Source organism: Penicillium roqueforti (genome assembly GCF_015533775.1).
Source record: "Penicillium roqueforti strain LCP96 04111 chromosome Unknown scaffold_06, whole genome shotgun sequence".
Classification (NCBI taxonomy): Eukaryota; Fungi; Ascomycota; class Eurotiomycetes; order Eurotiales; family Aspergillaceae; genus Penicillium; species Penicillium roqueforti.
In genome coordinates, this window is record NW_024067570.1 from 820,834 (window position 1) to 839,381 (window position 18,548).

Sequence of the window (18,548 nt, forward strand, 5' to 3'; positions counted from 1 at the left end):
CTCTCTTAACCAATGGCCAACTGTCGACTTCGTATACTAAAGATACCATGCATCGCTCGGATGACCAAAACAGCCACTATCACAACTAATTGCTCCTCATCCAACCATTACTCGCCCTACATGCATGCTTCGCCACAAAAAGACAAAGGAAAGAAAAATCTACCATACCTAATAATTAGAAATCAAATCATCACCAATAATTAGCCTTACTAAAGCATGTGATTCTCAATTGAAGGAGAACCCCCCCCACCCCAGCATAAAAAGAGCATTGTTATCCCCATTTTGTAAATCATTCCTACGCAGTGACAACACTCATTCTTGAAAATATTGCCTATCTGTTTGAATTCTCTTCAATAACACAATGCTTGCTTCCGAGAGGGATGAAATACCCAAAACCTTTCAGGAGTGGTGCGACAAGGTAACCTCTCGTGACCTTAAGAAAGCAAAACTTCACGACAAAGAGCTTGCTTCTGCTTCCAAAATGGGCTTTGACCAATTCTTACTCCTCCGAGTGATATGGGAGACGCACAAAAGAAACATAACCAATGTACCGGACATCAAATATTGGATAAGAGAGGCCGAGAAAAAGCTTCGCTCTTATCAGTCGTGGTCCACATTCTGTGATGGTCTTGGGATCCCAGAACCGCACATAACAGAGCGCTCAGGAGAGCCCTCAAGAGCAAGACCGGAGGGAAACTTTGCCATTGTCAAATACTACCATCAGGAGGTTGAAAAGACCAAACCCCAAGCCGACCCTGAAACATTTGACACGCCTATCGCGTCCCGAACCCGTGCAAAAACAAATCCTCCGCTAGTTAGAGGAATGAAAGGAATGACTTTGGAGGATCCTCAGACTCCATCAAGAGAATCGCGCAAGCCATCTGGAGACATATCTTATGACTTCGATAATAAGACCTCGCCCCCATTTCATAGTCGGATCTTTAAGCCGGAAGATGATGAGAGCCCTGGCTCAAGCCCTAGTTCCGACCCCAGCCCGCCAAACACAATCTCACGGGAAATGGACAGAATTTTATATCCCCCCACGAGGGATGAACAAATTGTCAATACGGCGCTCATCGTATTTCTCAATGCTCTTACCATGCACTTTGATTTCTACTCGAATTGGACCTTGCACAGAAAGCCATTTATCGCTACCTTTGAAAACGCACAGTTTGAAGCAAGGACGGATGGCTATCTCGATAGCCCTGGCGGGAAGACCAGAGCGATCATTGAGGTGAAACCCGTCACAAGAAAGCTAAATATGGTACCTATTCGGATGCAGGAGAGCGCCCAAATGGTCGCTTGGATCAAAAGCGATGACGACTTGGCCCAGCGTACCAACAACCTGTATGTATTTATCCTTTCTTGGGTCAACTACGAATATGCTAACATATTAATAGGCGCTTACACATAGCGCAAGACAGGCATGAGCTATGGGTGACGGTTGCGAAGTATGAGGAAGAGTATCTCGAATATCTAAGCGATAAGAAAGCTGCATATCCGGATGACACTTCGTCGTTCTTGATCATGAACCAGTACGGTCCATGGGATATAACGAAGAAATCCGATATGAAGGAGATAGGGGCGATTCTATTGGCAATCACCTTGCGAGCCGAAAGAGAGATTAAAGACGAGATCCAAATTGAAGAAAAGATCCAAGCTGAGAAGATCAAGGCTGAAGGAAAGATCCAAGCTGAAGAAAAGATGCAAGCTGAAAATATCAAAGCTGCAGAAAAGACCAAGCCAGAGATCAAAGCAAAGAAAGAAGCCAAAAAGGAACCCAAAAAAAGGGGCAAAACATGATGGAAATTCTTACCTGTATCTGTCATCTATTGCTTGTGATTTCTGACCCGAGATTTGATTTGTTGTTATTCAAAGTTTTCCAGGTTGTTACGTTTTGGTCTTCATGCATGTTCGTCTACACATCTACTGGCGTACTCAGTAATCAGTATATACATACCCGTATATTTGTTATCTTCTTTGACTTATCACCTATCCCGTCTGGTATCAGTCCAGGTAAAATAATGGCATCTGGGCGGAGGAATCATAGGACCTTGAAGCTTCCTTGAGGCTTTCCATGTGCAGACTATTATTTCCCGCGAATAGAAATGTTGGACTTAGTCATAAGAATGTAAATATCAAGCCGAATATACCTCGCGAAGCTGAAGCTCCGGGCACTTGAAGCTTGAGTCAAGTTCCTTTTCAAGCGACAAGTCAAATGATTGTCCCTGTTGAAGAAGCCGGGCAACCTTGACAGCATCCAAAGGACCTCGCGAAAGAGCGAAGATCCTATCCATTTCCTCCAGACTGCGCCCGGCGGTCTCAGGAAACAGGTAATAGATAACAGGTATCATCATTGCATTGCAGCCCGCGAAAATGACAAAGTATGTCTGTCCCATACTGTTGAATGCAATGGGAGTGACGACAGTGAGTAAGATGCTAACCGCCCAGGATATGCTGATGCTAAAACTGTTGATAGTTGTGCGTAGATGCAAAGGCGCAATCTCCGCGGCGTAGAGATATGGTATTGCGCCAAATCCGATGATATAGCTGAAATGAAACAGGAAAATGAAGAAAACAGCACCGCGCATGGCGAGAGGGTTATCGGCTTGGGTTCCGAGGCCAGCTACTAAAGCCAGACAGACAACATTTCCGATTGCACTGCCTAAAAGCAACACACGGCGGCCGAGTCTGTCAATTTTGAAAACGCAGAAGGCTCCGCCCATGGGGCCAACTAGCTGGTAGACCGCTGCCAGGACCGTGGATGTTGAGTTATTGAGGGAAAGATTGTTTTCGAAGATTGCGGTTGCTGAAAATGTGCAGAATGGGTCAATATATTGTATAAATGGCGATAGATGATTCGGGATACGTACTGTAAAAGGTGATGACCGTAGAGCCGGTGAGTTGCAAGAACAACATTGCCAAAGCAGCAATCATAGCTCGGTGGAATGTTCTTTGAGGGCCCATGTGGAATATTTGCCCCAGTGACTTTTCCTCAAACAAGTCCAGTGATATTTGGACTTCTTTGATTTTTGCTTCCACGGCTTGATCGTCGACACATGTGTCTTCGAGAGCTGCCAGGACTTCACTAGCTTCGGATAGTCGGCCTTGTCGGATAAGCCACCGAGGAGATTCAGGTAACAGGTAGATGAACACTAGAACAGCGATGGAAAGTAGCACCACAAAAGCGAAAGGAAATCTCCAGGCAACACTGCCTTGAGTGAATGACATTCCAAAGTCGAGAAAAAGGGCCAGGGCACACCCAAAACCGCTGAATATCCCCTTCATGCCGACGTGAGCACCACGCTTGTTGGCAGGCGAGATCTCCGATTGCCAAAGAGGGATTGTGGCTAGTAGAGCACCAGTGCCTACACCGAGGATGATCCGAGACGTGATGAGTTGAATGAGAGAGCCTGAACAAGCCATCAAAACAGCTCCAACGACTTGGACGACTGATCCTGCCATTATCGTGCGTCGGCGGCCAAATCTGTCACCTAGCCATATACAGGAGAGAGTCCCGAAGAAGCCTCCTATTGTGTAAGAGGCTACAACAATGCCTTGGATTGTTGACGCATGTGGTTTATCAACAGCAGCGGCAATGTTGATTTCGGGGAACTGTTCTTCGAAGTTCTTCAGTGTCAACACACCCCCGAGTAGTGATGCATTGTAGCCTACTGTGAGGATCCCCGGCATGAGCACCCCCAAAATGGCAGCTATATTGAGGCTATTGCCCCAAAGGCCAAGGAAGCGTGGCATGTGTAGGACTGTATAGTTATAATGGATCGGTGGGATTAGGATCGTGATCAACGGATCGTCGAAGTTTTCTGTCCAAGTCAGATGTATCAGCCGCTGTCAACTCGGTGAAATCCTCGAGATTTAAAGAAATCGAGGACAGTCGAGGCCCGGTTATTTTGGCTCGTTAGTATCACGGTCTAGGCATTCCATTCTTTGGTGCATTATCTTCTCATTGCCACTGAGCCCAATTAGGATATTTAAGCCACATGATCTAGAAGAGAACATGCAAGGCTATTGGACTCATTCTTCCCGCTGGCTCTAGAGCCAAGGGTTTCTAGTGGCCAGACCGACGATATTTGGAAGAGGAGAGGAAGACAGAACGGCAAAGGCCCTTGTGACAGGGCCCAAGAATGCACAGAAAGGGAGAGTAATAGGAGAGGTGAAAGCCATAGTAGAATTGCTGAAGACACGCCGAAGTCTGGCGTAAATGGTACCTAAGAGCCGACGCAAGGGGAAAGCTCCCACATGAGTTGAGTGTCTAGGCATCTCCAACTCAACACGCTGAATGTTTGATGAGTTATATTGTACAGAGTCCATGGTCATTTATTCGCAAGTTGAAGTTGAAGCTACAATTAGCTATTGAGTATCACTCATGGAGAACATATATTGCGAGTCCACTTGGGGTATTCACATAAATAAGATATCAGGAAGATATTCAACCCTCACAATAATATTCCGATGGAAACCCACCCGAGCCGACCCTAAGCCAATTTTCTAAGCTCTGCCTATGAGATAGAGATAGAGCATAAAAGCCCGAAACTTAATCCCAAATGCCAAGGGCTGAGGAATTCCGTATGGAATGATACTACACAATTGGCTACAATTACTATATAGTACCGTGGCTTCTCATTCGTTTATGAAAACCGAAACTATACATTTTGCCGCAACTCCTTTAAGAAGCAAGGGGGTTTTAAATAACTTTCAAAGCCAAGATCTAATAAACCAAATTCGATCCCAACACTCTCTCACTATCAAGCTTTAACAAGGTTTAACCCTAGGAAAGAACAAAGGTATAATGCCGAGGTATATATACAGCCCCTCCGCGAAAGTCTCCGGACGGAGATGTATATTTGAGTGTGGGTCGTGCGAAAAATTTTGCGGTAGAATTGTAACTAGCATTTGGAAATCTGAGCTAAGATTAATTGACAAGATATCCACCAGGATAAACAAACTCCTTATGCTTAATCTCTTTACTCGACCATGGCACATCTTCATCCTTCCATTGTGAGTAAACAATTTCCTCGCTAGCAACTAATTGGTGGATATTACGCCTGGTGCTGTATACCATATTCCAGGCCAGCTCTTCGTGGAATTCAGCCGCGTTGTTGCTCTCGATATCTGAATCCCGGGCAGCCGATCCAGCCTTTCTATACGTACCAATCAAATTGGGGAACGGAGCCCAGCATTCAATCTTGCGGCGCCCATTAGCACCCGCGCACAATTCACTCAGGGCATCATCTACCGGCTTATCCAAATGATCAATGGAAAGAGCGGAAAGAATGTTCCTAGCGCCCTTGGTTGTAACTGCATATCCAAACATGCAGCAGCCCATTTCAGCCCGATAGATAAATCGCGTCGAGTCCTCGGCCAATTCTGGATATTGTTGCTTCCAGTTTTCGGTGGGTCCGCCCCAGGTGGCTCGGTGGTGGACCCTCGGAACTGTGGGGTCCATGGGTATAGCGTAGAAGCTTGTTTCGTTGGCGTTCGGGCCCGAGGCACATCCGCCGATCCAAAGGAGATCCCAATCTGTTCCGTAAGGAGCTTCTTTGGATACCTGATTGGTCCCTTTTAAGGCGTGCAGCCCGCGCGCAAATTCACCGAGCTGGGACTTGAGACTCACATCCCAGTCTGCGTCATCCTCCAAAATCAAAGCGGTTGAGTAGTCATTGCTTATCACACTATTTTTTAAATGTCCAATCGTCAGCATAGCCTCTGAAAAATGAGAATAAGTTGTGACTGTACTTGACCAATGCATTCATGTGCGCACGCCAACATGCCACGGCGGTGAGCTTCACGGGTGAGGTGTCGAGTCCCTGAGAAAGCATGAGAATATTGTCTGGGGTTTATTGAACTGGGAAGCATACGTCAGGCATGGCCTTAGGATGTAGATCATCGGGTCGCACTCCCTCGAGCCATTCCACCTTGAACCCCGATATCGAGGCTGCTAGTGTGAGGAAATCGCGCTTGTCGGTCCGCTCTTTCATACTGATCGCGTAGATATGCTCAAACTGGAAATTAATATTCAAGTCAGCAATAAATTCCGTCAGACGGTAGGCAAGAACTAACTCCAAGAGTGCTGTTTTGTATGTGTTCGAAAACATTATCGCCCATGGAGTTCTGAGAGAGTTTGGAAAGCGAGGTGGGCCATTCTCTATCTCCAAAGCTTCGGACAAATACCGTGCAGAGGATATAAGTTGTAATGGCCGCCACTGCGGCCATTTGAAGGACCTTTCTCCTGGCGATCATGGTGAGCAGCGCTAACAACAATGAGGATTAATGAGAATCAAGTCGTTCACCACCTTGGGAGGATTAAAGTCCAAGGCAACCCAAAATTACATTGCGATAAAAAAAATATTCTCTTACATTCCTCGAATGCCGGCCGAGAACAGCTTGCTATGAATGCATCGCGACCTGGTCCAAATGCGGCGGATCTGGTATACACGTGACTATGTGAGTTCGAGACGTTCGTTGCCTTATTTATAAGGCCTTAAATTGTAGCTTCCAAGGTTCGAAGGCTATTTACAATTGACTTGTGTTAATTTGTTAGCTATATTACTTGCAAGCCAAGACTACTTAAGCGCCTCCGAAGTGTTGTTGACGAATCCGTTCCATCGGACAATAGATGAGGGCACATCTGGCACAACGGTTGAGGAAGGGATTGATACGACCCTGGCTGAATTTTGAGTACCGTCTTCCTAATTCGATACAATCAAAAAGTACTGCCCACTTCTGGTTTACATAGGAAAAGAAATTGCATATAGGATTTAGCCCCTTCACGATGAAGCAGTTGACGATAAAGTGGTTAATATGACAAAAGTGACTTAATTCTGGCAGTAATTTACATACAAATTGCTGGTTCCTACTGTCTTGCCACTGTTGTATGGGGAGTTTGACACACAAAAGTGGTACATAAAATTGGAAGGCGGTGTAGGTGTGAGTCAACCTTAATATCAAAGCGGTAGTTACCCGATTAGGAATGTACGTCTGAAAGCTCAGAGGGGCACGAGTCGTGACATTTGCTATTCCCTCGTATTTGGTTCGCTCCTCGGTACTGAGGATTACCTAAGTGTGAACCTTTTGATATCGTGAACAAACGCCACCTATTATAGATTTATCCCATTTCCCTCGTCATACTAACTAAACGCTAAATCCATCATGAGTAAAGAAAAAGTCTATCTATCATCTATATAAGAAAAAACCGAAAAAAGTCGTCACACGGAGTTACATAGCAACTGGGCCTGCGCCCAATCTATCTTTCGGTCCAATGCCTTTGTGTCGAACAGCAAGAACACCAACTATCAGTCCAAGCCCGGCTAGACCGACAGAGCACCATAGGCCGGTAGCATACTGCTCTGCGAGACTGTGTCCTTGCTGGATGTCGACGGCATCGGTAACAGCTGCCGAGATAGCCAACGCAACACCAGATCCAATTTGGAATGCAGTATTAAGCTAGTTAAGATGTTAGCATAAATGTTGGAATGCAGGGAACGAAAACCCACCATTCCACCAGCAAGACTCTTGACTTCAACCGGTACACTTGTGAGTACCACAGTGCTCGTCGTGACGAAGACAAAAGATACGGATGAGATACTGATAAGGGATGTGGGAAGAACATTGAGCCAACTGTGAGAGTTAGTATAGTTTTATCCAAAAAAGGAATAGCGATACATACAAGCCTGCTTCAGGGTTGGAAGTCAAAGCACTCGAGACGGGGGCGACCACAGCCAGAACCAATCCGACAATGAGGAGGTGTTTTCCATTCATGTATTCAAGGAGTTTTCCTGTTCCAAGAGAAGCAATGAAGCCAATGGCTCCCATGGGCAAGAAGCGAAGGGCGGTGTCACCAGCAGAAAGTTTGTCCACTTTCTGTGCCATAAGGACGATATAGAAAATAACGTTTTGGTAGGTGCCATAGCCAGCTATTTATAATTAGCCTTGTCCGAAGCACAAATCTGAAAAATAGGCAACTTACTGAAACCAATAACCCAGAGACCGGCGAAATTGCGAATCTTCCACAAAGAAAGCGGCATGATTGGGTTACTGACGTATTTCTCAAGGATTGCGAAGCCAACGAGAAGACCAACCGCCAAGATCAGCAGCACAATAATGAACGGCTGGTCCCAACCGTAGGTTCCACCACTGGACAAGACGAACTGGAGCAGGATCAGGCCAGCTGTAGATATCACTGCACCAATGTAGTCCATTCTTTCTTGCTTCTTTTCGGAAGCAACATCGCTTGGGAGGACGATAAAGCCCATGATTCCCAAGGACCCAGTGATGATGACAATCAGATAGAAGATATATCTCCAGCCCAACGAAGAGGTCAAGAAACCGCCAAATATAAGACCGGTACAGAACCCCAGGGTTCCCGAGGCTCCATAGATTGATAGTGCTCGGGTGCGATCAACCCCACTAAAGTAGGAGCTGATGATCCCAATGGCGGATGGCACAGTCATCGCAGCTCCAATTCCTTGGATGCCACGGAACACCGTAAGTTGAATAAACGACTGCCCAAATCCAATAGCTAGGGTCCACACAGAAAGCCAGGCAAGACCCAGACAGAGTATCTTCTTTCGTCCATAACTGTGCAGGTTAGCATGATGTCGAGTTTAGAGACAATAAGAGGAAGTCATACCGATCAGACAAAGCACCGGCCAACAAAAGGAAGCCACCAAACGACAAGGTGTATGCAGAGATCATCCATTGCAAATCAGTACTAGACACGCCGAAATCCTGCTGAATTGCCGACAGGGCAATGTTGGCGCTTGTCATGAAGACATTGTCGAGAAACTGAGAGCCGGAGGTAACAAACAAAATCAAACACCCTCTCCAAGAACCCAGACGGCCAAACTGATGCGGGATCTTCTCAAAAATAAGAGGATCCTTGCTACCAGCTGGGGAAGGGAGAATGTGCGCAGGTGTAACAGCGCCTGAAAAGTCCGGACTAGAGATTATATTGGGCTCGATTACTTTTGGGACTTCCATGGTGGGTGTTTCATCACCACCATGTACCTGATGGACACGCGGTTGGGTGAGATAGTCAACAATGCCCATTGTGATTGTGAAGATAGAATGAAGATGGAAACGAATAGCGAGGGTAGTACTGGCACCTACTTTCATACTAATATAGGATTTACTATCAAACTAAAAATCAAAATCTTCAATCGATCCAGTCTAAAAAGTGGAGTGAGGCCCTTCGGATTACCTTTTCAAGTAAGATCTTAGAATGGAGCGTGTTCTCTCGGGTTACCTCTTTAAGATAGGAAGACCCACGAGGTGTGGAGAGGAAGAATAACTGGCCCTATCACTCGCACATGCGAGATAGTGTACGACTATTATGAATAAAATGTGGCTTTGATAACGCAATGCATATGCCGCGTGACCATTCCATTTCCCTCACGGTCTGTAGAGCCAACGCATCAATGGCGCGTTGAAAGTGGCTATCAGCTTGAAACCTTTAATCTTAAAAAAAAAGAAACTTAAACGTTATCGGGCCGAGCGCTAAGGCCCACGGGATCCCGATAGGGCTCGTTAGCGAACTTTGATATTTTCAGGGCTACTTCCAAGGCCGGCATTGTTTAAAAGATATATGAGCCTGGCTAAAAGAGATAAATCCAGCTATTACTTAGTGTATGATTTGTAGGAAATATGTTACATTTCTACCATTGCGGGTATCTACTCCGTAGTCAAATTGAGATTGGCCACGCTAATTTTTCCTCCGCGACAGCACGTTCATCACCCACAGGGTCTTCTAGACCTCTGACTCCGAGTGGGGAACCATTCTCCACTGTCGAAAATTTCAAAATCTTCCCATTTGTGCTTTTTGCAGTTTCTGCATTTCGTACTCCGTTATGCATACGGAGTACGCTCTCTAATAAAAGAGCGCAGTCCTCACTCCTCCTATACTGTGGCTGTGGATAAAGGCTTTCTATTTTCTGAATTCGTCAAACTGGCAAATAATTGATATATGGTATGTAAGGGAGCCACCCCTCCAACCTACCAACGGAGTGCGAAGTAACTACCCCTCCAACACTCGGATCACTTTTGCCAAGCCGATCGTGAGCAATAGGGACATCCTCTCCTGCTTTGCCAAGCTGATCGCTAGTCAAGCAAAAGCTCTGACCAACATGATCAGCATGACCATTGATGATTGGGCATGATTATGTACTATATATGTCGCGGTAGCTTTACTGCCCGATGTGGATGAATGCCTTTGTTCCCTAGTCAACAGCTCGATTCAACACATGGTTCCTTCCCCACATAGCCTGTTTTACAATATTCTAAGTTAGAGAGCCTTCATGGTGCAAGAATAGAATGTTATAGTATTCGCGGTTCTGCATTTGACATATAACTCTTACACCTCGGGGCGCTCTCAAAACACCCACATTTCACCTTTTTTTTCATACATTATTTTGGGCACTAGGCTGGACTTATTCAATGGTTTTGCATCACGACAAAGACCCGGCTTTGTAACAACCCTTAATCTTCTTCGTACTCTCGCGTTCCTAGAATTATGAGGTGTCTCGCAGTCAACCTGAATAGGGACTATGCATAATTCACCGATATTCCAAAATCATGAGCAGAAAATCACATGCCATTATTATGCATTAAACCCACATAAAAAAGAAAAAAGCAGAGCTTATGAAAGCCGGATCTTTTCTAACTAGGGCTCGGTTAACTAGTTGTCACAGCTTAGTCATAGTTAGCTAGTTAGCACCCCCAACAAGGGGTTCATAATATCATCATCTTCCCCACCAAGCTTACTTGCCACATTTATGGTAGCACGTCCTGGTTTCATCCAGAGTTTTTTTTTCTTCCGAGAGGATCTCTCTCGGGTTTGTTTTAACAAGTTCAACCACCTCAGGGGTTCCCCTGTGTGCCGAGGTCAGAGGTCACCAAGCCTGGCACGATCGGCGGTCGACCACGCTGTCGATCACAGTGCCAAGCCGCTACGGTAAGGCTGTCGATCACAGTGCCGAGCCGCTACTATAACAATCCATGGACAAGCGTACTCGTCGGGCCACCCAGCTTGCAATCCAGTTCGACAATTATCGCCAGGAGGCACGCCCCTGGTCAGGTGATTTCGACGCAGATACACTTTCCCGCGTTATCATCATCCTGACCCCTTTACCTGCCGGGCCCGCCAATCCCTCAACCTCGCCATCCACTTCCGTCATCCTTCCATCTTCAGAGGATCCATTTCCACCTTCCTGGCCCATCGACAGGTCTATACTCAACAAGGCCGTCAAGGATTTCCTCCGTCTGACGTCTCACCTCGCCGTTCCAAGTCCTATAACCCCTCTGTCGAGCGAGCCTGCGTGTCCGCTCGGGAGACCCCGACCTAAGCGAACTACGAGCAAGCCTCCTAGTTCACCGGCTTCCATACCTCAATCTTCGACGTCTGTATCGGACCAACCGACTGCCCAACCTGCTGCTGTAATACACCTTTCCACACCCCAGTCTTCGACGCCCATTTCGGACCGACCGACTGCCCAAGCTACTGCTGTCATACGCTACGCGCACAGGCCCGCTACTACACAACGGCAGCCTCGTTTCAGTCCCCGGCCAGACAGTTACAACAGCAAGTTTTTCCGAACCGAGGACGAAAATTCCGCACCACAGGCTAAGGACAGCCACACAGACCTTCTACAGGACGACCAAGCGGAAGTCCAGTCTCCGGAAGACCAACAAGCAGAAGACGACCAGGCGGAAGTCCAGTCTCTAGGAACCGAACAAGCCGAAGACGACCAAGCGGACCTCCACTCTCACGAGGCCGGCATTAAACACCTAACCCCGGAACGACCCCCAGTATAGTCAAGAGTACGATTAACTTCACGTTTTTACAACAGCGAGGCCAGCCCTATAGTAGGTCTATCGAGCCTGCTACAGGAAGCCAAACTCTCTGACCTCCCGCGAAAAATGGTAAATAACGGAGGTCCAGGTCCCAGCCGTAATAACGGAAATCAGGGTCCCGGCCATACAGGCGACACGCTAACTCCGGCTGCTTCCCCACCGTTGCCCGGTTTCGATATGGCACAGTTTACGGAGCTTATCGAGAAAGCTGTACAGATAAGCCTTCGGAATAATGCTAACGCTCTTCGCGGGCCTTAAGGTAACCAAGGTCCCTAGGGCGAGCAAGGTTCCCTAGGCCAATTAGCTACTACCGATACCTCGTGGAAAGCGTCCGAAATTAGCGTTTTCGATCCTTCGAAGAGTTTTAAGGATAGAATGGATACAGTCTAAAATCTTTGCGTTTACTCTAACGTATATACGTTTATAGATTGTATGATAGACCTAATACTCCTAAAGTCGGAAGCTATTATCTAAGCGAATATCTATAGCTACCTACGAGGTAATGCGCTCCGATGGTATTCGCAGGAGCTGACCACAGATAAAAAACGCCTTATAAACTAGGTTCTACTCTAGGATGGATGGTTTTCTATAATAACGCGGCGTTTTAGACCCAACCGTACCGAGGCCCTTCTCCAGCTTGATAAGTATATATACGAATGGGATAACGTACGCTGAGGCCGTACCCTAAGAGAATATGTGTAGGGTATATTACGCCTATATAAAGCTATGGGTACGATAGATGTTCTCGACCAGTTATTATAAATTCGCTAGAACCTAGAGCCTACGCTTCGTTACAATATCCTAGAGCTAACTGAGACTACCTCGTTAGTCACTTTTATGAATAGCCTTGACTACCACTATCAAGACTGGAAAGATATGGTAACCAAGCGCTAGAGTCAGTTGACTACTAGGTTTAGAAATAATAGGCCGCGATAGGACAATTCGGCCCTATATCACTGATAAGACTAGCGCTAAGGCTACCCTCAGTGCCTATACGGCTATAACCGCTCGCCAGCCTAAGACTATTAAGGTCTACCCTAAAGCTAGGCTAGATATAGATAATAATAGGCTCCAGCGCCCTGTGGCTAGGCTTAGTAGACTCCTTAGCGCCTGTACCAAGCTACAGGAGCCTAATATTAGTCCTATTAGTATTAGCCCCAGAACCCAGTATAAAGTAACCAAGGCCCCTAAACCTTTTAGAGATAATAACGTCCACAGTAGGGAGTTTAAGCTTAGTAGACCTGGAACAATCCTAGCCACTAATGGTCCGGCTGTAACGGCTCCGGGAACTCCTAGCGTGCTGTTTAGAATAAACCTTAGTGGGTATACTATATGGATATAGATACTGACTATTATTAGTCGAATGACTACTCCTAAGCTAATGATAATAGCCTAGAGGAGTATTAGGACGACGTCCTAGTTAATGACGACGATTAATAGGATTTCGAGGATAACTTTTACGCCGACGAGGACCTATATAATGTGAATTTCGCTGACCCTGCTGGCCTATAGGATAATAACCACTAATACGGTTTTCGAGCCTAGGCCGATCCGCCGGTATAGGCCTAGCTATATATAGTCAATAGTGAGTACTCAGTCACTTATTTATCCTATTTATAGGTTTTTAAGTCGAATACTAAGCTGTATTAGTATCTTGACGGCTGTAAGCCTTAAGCTACTGCTGTTATACTAGCTAAAGCTGTCGCTAATTTCGCGAATCCCACTTATCGTATCATCCACTCGGCTAGATAGACCGACTATATCCCCAGCTATACATTTCGATCCTAGCGATATATAACGGCTATGGTCGGACTTGGAAGCCCCAGTAAGCTAAACACTTGCTGCCTCGACTCCGGATGTGTTATAACTTTAATCGATTTAAAGCTAGCGGTATCGCTCTAATACCCCTAGTATCCTATTAGTCCGATTCCTATAAGTGGGATCGGTTCCTAATACCTGTCCGACTGCTATATTGTGATTTAAGTTTACTTTCTGAATAAAGATATGGCTGTAGAGCTATGAATCGAGGCCTACGTTGTTAAGGACCTCTATGCCTAGCTTCTTATTAGTATGGATATTCTAGGACTAGAAGGGTTTATACTCAATTTCCCGTGTTCCTAGGCGATTATTAAGTCCTGCGAAAACTTGACTTTTCCTATTGCCCTCTGCGCAAAACCATACCATATAAGTAAAAGACTGGTCTACACTTCTTCTAAAATTGAGGTTCCCCTATGCTAGGCGGCACAGATCCCTATTATTGTGAAGTCGATTTTACTAAAGGATTGTGACTTCGTTTTTAAGCTAGGTAATAGTAAGTTTAAGATTCCGGTATAGATGGTTAACGCCGGTTTTGTATATATATACGCCGTTAATAATACCGACCGAACACAAGTTATTAAGAAGAAGGATTGTATAGGCTAACTTTTAGAGCTGGACTTTATATCTACCTACTAAGTTTCTACTGAAGTGACGCCTCTGGTATCGCAGCCCTAAGCGGTCGAGCCCCGCCCCCTATTAATTAATTGAGATATTCACAACTCTATTACTGCCTATCTAGCTGCTATTAACAACTTACCCTGGCTGCTAGATAGACTTCCTAATAGACTTTCTGATACTATTTTTATACTGGATATACAGAAGGTCCTACTAATATCTATAGCCTACGCTCGGCCGGGATATCTACTAGAAACAGTACTACCTAATGGTATTATAATCTATAGGACGCCTAAAATAGCTGTAGTGCTCTACGATATTTATAAGTAATATAACATTTAGTCTAACCCCGGCGTTATAGATATCCTATAAGACGAATAGATAAGACTCCTAACAGTCCCTAGTTTAAAGCCACAGCGTTTATAAGTCTATAGATAGGTAAGAGAAAGCTAATAAGTTATCGACAATATATTTGATACTCTATATACTTAAGGAAAGATATTGTTTACTAAATACTAAGCCTAGGGCGTAAACCCTGTTTTTATTATATAGAAATGGGTTACTTGCACAGATAATAAGGGTAACGCTAAGCTCTAACAGGTCGGTTATACTGTAGTTAACAACCGCCTAATAAATAAGAACTTGGTTCTAGACCTATACCTATTACTAGGATAAGACGAGATTATTACTTTAGTAAAAGGTAAGTATTTTATTACAATTGTAGACGCGGCAAAATTCTTCTATTAATAGTATATCTACCCTAACTATTATAGCTACTAAGCTATTATATTGTACCGCGGTTAAGAAGTTCTCTATGTTATTACTATAGGTAATTTAAACTCTATCGCCTACGTATAATGCTAGATAGATAATATACTCCGCGCGTTTCGAGAATAGTGTTAAACCTATATTAATAATATCTTCGCGGTCGGCAATACGCTTAATAAGTATGTTACTAAACTCCACCTACTATTTGTAAAACTAGAGGAATTCAATATTACTCTGGACCCGAAGAAAGTATATATTAGGTTTCTAAGTTTAACCCTACTAGGTAAAGACATTGACTCTATAGGTATATTAACAACCGCTAAGAAGGTAAAGGTAATAACCTTACTAGTTTTTCCGTATATATATAAGCAGCTGGAAATATACCTTAGAATAATAGGTGATCTTCGCTATTATATCAAAAGCTATATACAGAAATCGGAACCACTCTAAGTCTGTAAGATAAACTTACTGAAAGGAAGCCCAATTAAAGGCCCCTAGCGCCGAGCGTGGAGTATATAAGCTATTCTTAATAAACCCTCCTAAGCTAAGCTCGAGAGTTTTCGTCTACTCTAGGCCGAGTTCTATGAATCTAAATAGCTAGTATACTATAATCCTACACGCTAGCTCTATATCGATACCGACAGTTTAAAGGAAACAGGGCACAGTACCACAATCTATTATATAAAGATAACATTCACTCATAAGGATGTTTCAAAGCCACCCCCTGCTATAGAGATCCAGCCGATTATATTCCTCAGCCGACTTCTTACAGATATAGAGAAGAATTACTAGCCTACTAAGCTTAAGGTTTCTACCCTCTACTAGACCCTCTGTAAGGTATACCACTTGGTAGAGGCCTATCCTAGCGACCTTCTGGCTATAGTATATACCGACCATAGTAATACTATAGGTATTACTAAAGCGATAAGCTTAAGTTCTATTTCTTTAGAACACCAAAATCTTCACCTAGTCTATGCGTCCTAGTTTATCTAACAGTTTCGCCTACACGTCTTCTATAGACTAGGAAAAACTAATAAGATCGCTAATACTCTTTCCCACCTACTATATACGGACCCGTTAGTCCCCGGTATATAAGACAATCTCGAGGATATCCCAGCGCTGTATATATTTAAACAACCTATGGCAGACCAACCTACAGTATACCTCCTTATAGCATCGGTACTCTAGCTAAGCGACGATACTAAGGATTGTATCTTACAAGGATACCAGTCAGACACTCGCTAGTTAGCCCTAATCGATACTCTAGAAAGTATTAACGCCCAGCAGGATCCCTAAGTTAAGAAGTTACCCTACTACCTAGAGAATGGCTTAATTATTTTCATAAATTCTAACGGTAAGGAGAGTCTATATCTACCCCGATCTATAACTTAGGAAATTTTTAACTTGGTTTATAACGAGTAGATATACCAGGGTTTCGACAGAGCTTAGCATAAGCTTCGCGGTATCACATTCTACAAAGGCGCCAAGCTCCTAAAGCAGTACATTAAACATTGCCCTATCTATTTAGAGCACAGGATCCACTATTATCGCCTATATAGTTCTCTCCAACCAATTATCGCCCTACCGATACCCTTTTATACTATTACTTTAGATCTAATCGTCGCGATACCTATTTCGACTAATAGATATAACACAGCTATAACTATAACCAACAAGTTCACTAAGTTAATAGGAATGATACCTGGCTACGTAGACTAGGACGGTAAAGATTAGGCTCTAGGTACTCTCTCTTTCTAGTAGATAGCTAATTAGGGGATTCCTATAGTGATTATTAGCGATCGCGACCCTAAGTTTATATAGGGCCTCTAGAAAGCACTTTTCGACCTTATCTATACCAAGTTGTTTTTTACTACCGCCTATTACTTATAAACTAACAGTCAGTTAGAATATACTAACCAGATAGCCGAAGTTACTATACGGCATATAGTCGCTACTTACCCTAATGAAGATTAGCTAAACCTATTACCTGCCCTCTAAGCTGTACTAAATAGCTTAGTTAGCGCAATAATAGGTTACTTACCTTATAAACTCTTATATAGTATCGAACTATACTACCCTTAATCGCTTTTATACTAAGCCACAGCTCCTAATATCGCCGTACGTACAGATACCGAGTATTCTACCGCTTAGGCTACCATATATATAAAACGCCAATACGACCGCTATTATAGGCAGATTTTTTTTAATATCGGTAATAAAGTCTATCTTAAGCTAGGACATAGATATAATATACCGCTAAACTAAGTTTTACTAAGGCGACTACAACAGCGTTATATCGGGCGTTTTAAAGTACTTAAACACGTCGGGAAGCTTACTTATCGTTTGAATATTCTAACTAAGTTAAGAATCTACCTAGTTATTAGTATTGTATACCTAGAACCTACCTTAGACGGTAATAACCCCTAGGAGTACTAACCAGATAACGAATACCACCTGACTACAGATAAGTGTTTCCCTAAAGATATCGTCTACAAGGTCGACTATATTCTTGCCAAGCGTATCGTTAATGCGCCTAGTCGACCCCGTTATAATGGTACTAGGTATTAAATCACTAAGTATCTAATCTACTAGAAAGGCCAATCAGCTAGGGATAACTATTAGGTATAGGAAGAGGACTGTATCGGATATAATAAGGCTATTAAAGACTTTAAGGAGTATTAGGGCGTACCCCTAGCGAGTTCCTAAGTACCACGTTTTCCTTACTTTATTTTTACTTTCCTTTTACTTTTATTACTATCTATTCTTACTACCTTATATCACTTGACTTTTACTTCCGACTCCTACTTTTACTCTAATTTGAGTTTCTGACTCTTATTCGACTCTTACTTACTACTTAACGCACCTATTCCATTTTTCCTACCTCTATTACTTCTTTTTTTATATTAACCATTCTCTTTCTTATATACTAGACTCATTATACCGAAAAGAAAGGTACTCCTATACCTTAGTCCGTTATAGGGAGCGACTGATATACTTTACCTTCTAGGATATGTGTTCGACGATTCCTATATGATATAATCTCGTGATACCGCTTATACTAAACTGGAACTAGATAGGCTAATCTAGACTAGTAACTGGGTCCTAGTTATTATAGGCAGTAGACTATCTCTATAAGATATCGCTCAGTTACCCTTATATATAAGATACAAGCGCAATCTAAAAGGAAGGCTGGTACTACCTAATAACCATAACGTTCTACTAAGCGATAAGCTTATTTATATAGCGATAAAGGAACTATCTTAGAAGAAGCGCGCTGAGTTCTGTGCTGTCTAGGACGCTAATAGTAAACCATGTGCTAGTAGGATACCATAGGACCCCGGCCTATAAATCGACTTCTATGGACTCCTATATACGCTAATCTAGAAATGTTACTATGCATTTATTAGCCTTCGTGCAGCCGTAAAATATAGCTACCTAATAGTCCCGAAGGCAGATTTAAAGCTTAAAATCGAAAACCC

The 18,548-nt window shown here is 43.9% G+C and overlaps 5 protein-coding genes across 5 annotated transcripts; 2 read left to right on the forward strand and 3 right to left on the reverse strand.

The window, feature by feature from the left end:
• Window positions 1-361: 361 nt before the first annotated feature.
• Window positions 362-1,803, forward strand: LCP9604111_3811 (uncharacterized protein; the record flags this gene model as incomplete). Its single annotated transcript, XM_039071441.1, has 2 exons — window positions 362-1,347; window positions 1,401-1,803. 2 exons carry the CDS (start codon window positions 362-364, stop codon window positions 1,801-1,803), a joined length of 1,389 nt encoding a protein of 462 aa, XP_038930474.1.
• A 335-nt stretch (window positions 1,804-2,138) lies between these two features.
• On the reverse strand, window positions 2,139-3,693 carry LCP9604111_3812 (sugar porter family MFS transporter; the record flags this gene model as incomplete). Its single annotated transcript, XM_039071442.1, has 2 exons — window positions 2,139-2,809; window positions 2,874-3,693. The coding sequence occupies 2 exons, from the start codon at window positions 3,691-3,693 to the stop codon at window positions 2,139-2,141; spliced, it is 1,491 nt and encodes a 496-aa protein (XP_038930475.1).
• A 1,240-nt stretch (window positions 3,694-4,933) lies between these two features.
• On the reverse strand, window positions 4,934-6,261 carry LCP9604111_3813 (putative LPS glycosyltransferase; the record flags this gene model as incomplete). The annotated part of the gene is made up of 4 exons (XM_039071443.1): window positions 4,934-5,693; window positions 5,758-5,828; window positions 5,880-6,023; window positions 6,082-6,261. 4 exons carry the CDS (start codon window positions 6,259-6,261, stop codon window positions 4,934-4,936), a joined length of 1,155 nt encoding a protein of 384 aa, XP_038930476.1.
• A 975-nt stretch (window positions 6,262-7,236) lies between these two features.
• Window positions 7,237-9,069, reverse strand: LCP9604111_3814 (uncharacterized protein; the record flags this gene model as incomplete). The annotated part of the gene is made up of 5 exons (XM_039071444.1): window positions 7,237-7,464; window positions 7,515-7,638; window positions 7,688-7,934; window positions 7,988-8,598; window positions 8,651-9,069. 5 exons carry the CDS (start codon window positions 9,067-9,069, stop codon window positions 7,237-7,239), a joined length of 1,629 nt encoding a protein of 542 aa, XP_038930477.1.
• Window positions 9,070-11,013: 1,944 nt separating this feature from the next.
• Window positions 11,014-11,829, forward strand: LCP9604111_3815 (uncharacterized protein; the record flags this gene model as incomplete). The annotated part of the gene is made up of 1 exon (XM_039071445.1): window positions 11,014-11,829. The coding sequence occupies one exon, from the start codon at window positions 11,014-11,016 to the stop codon at window positions 11,827-11,829; it is 816 nt and encodes a 271-aa protein (XP_038930478.1).
• Between the last annotated feature and the right edge of the window lie 6,719 nt (window positions 11,830-18,548).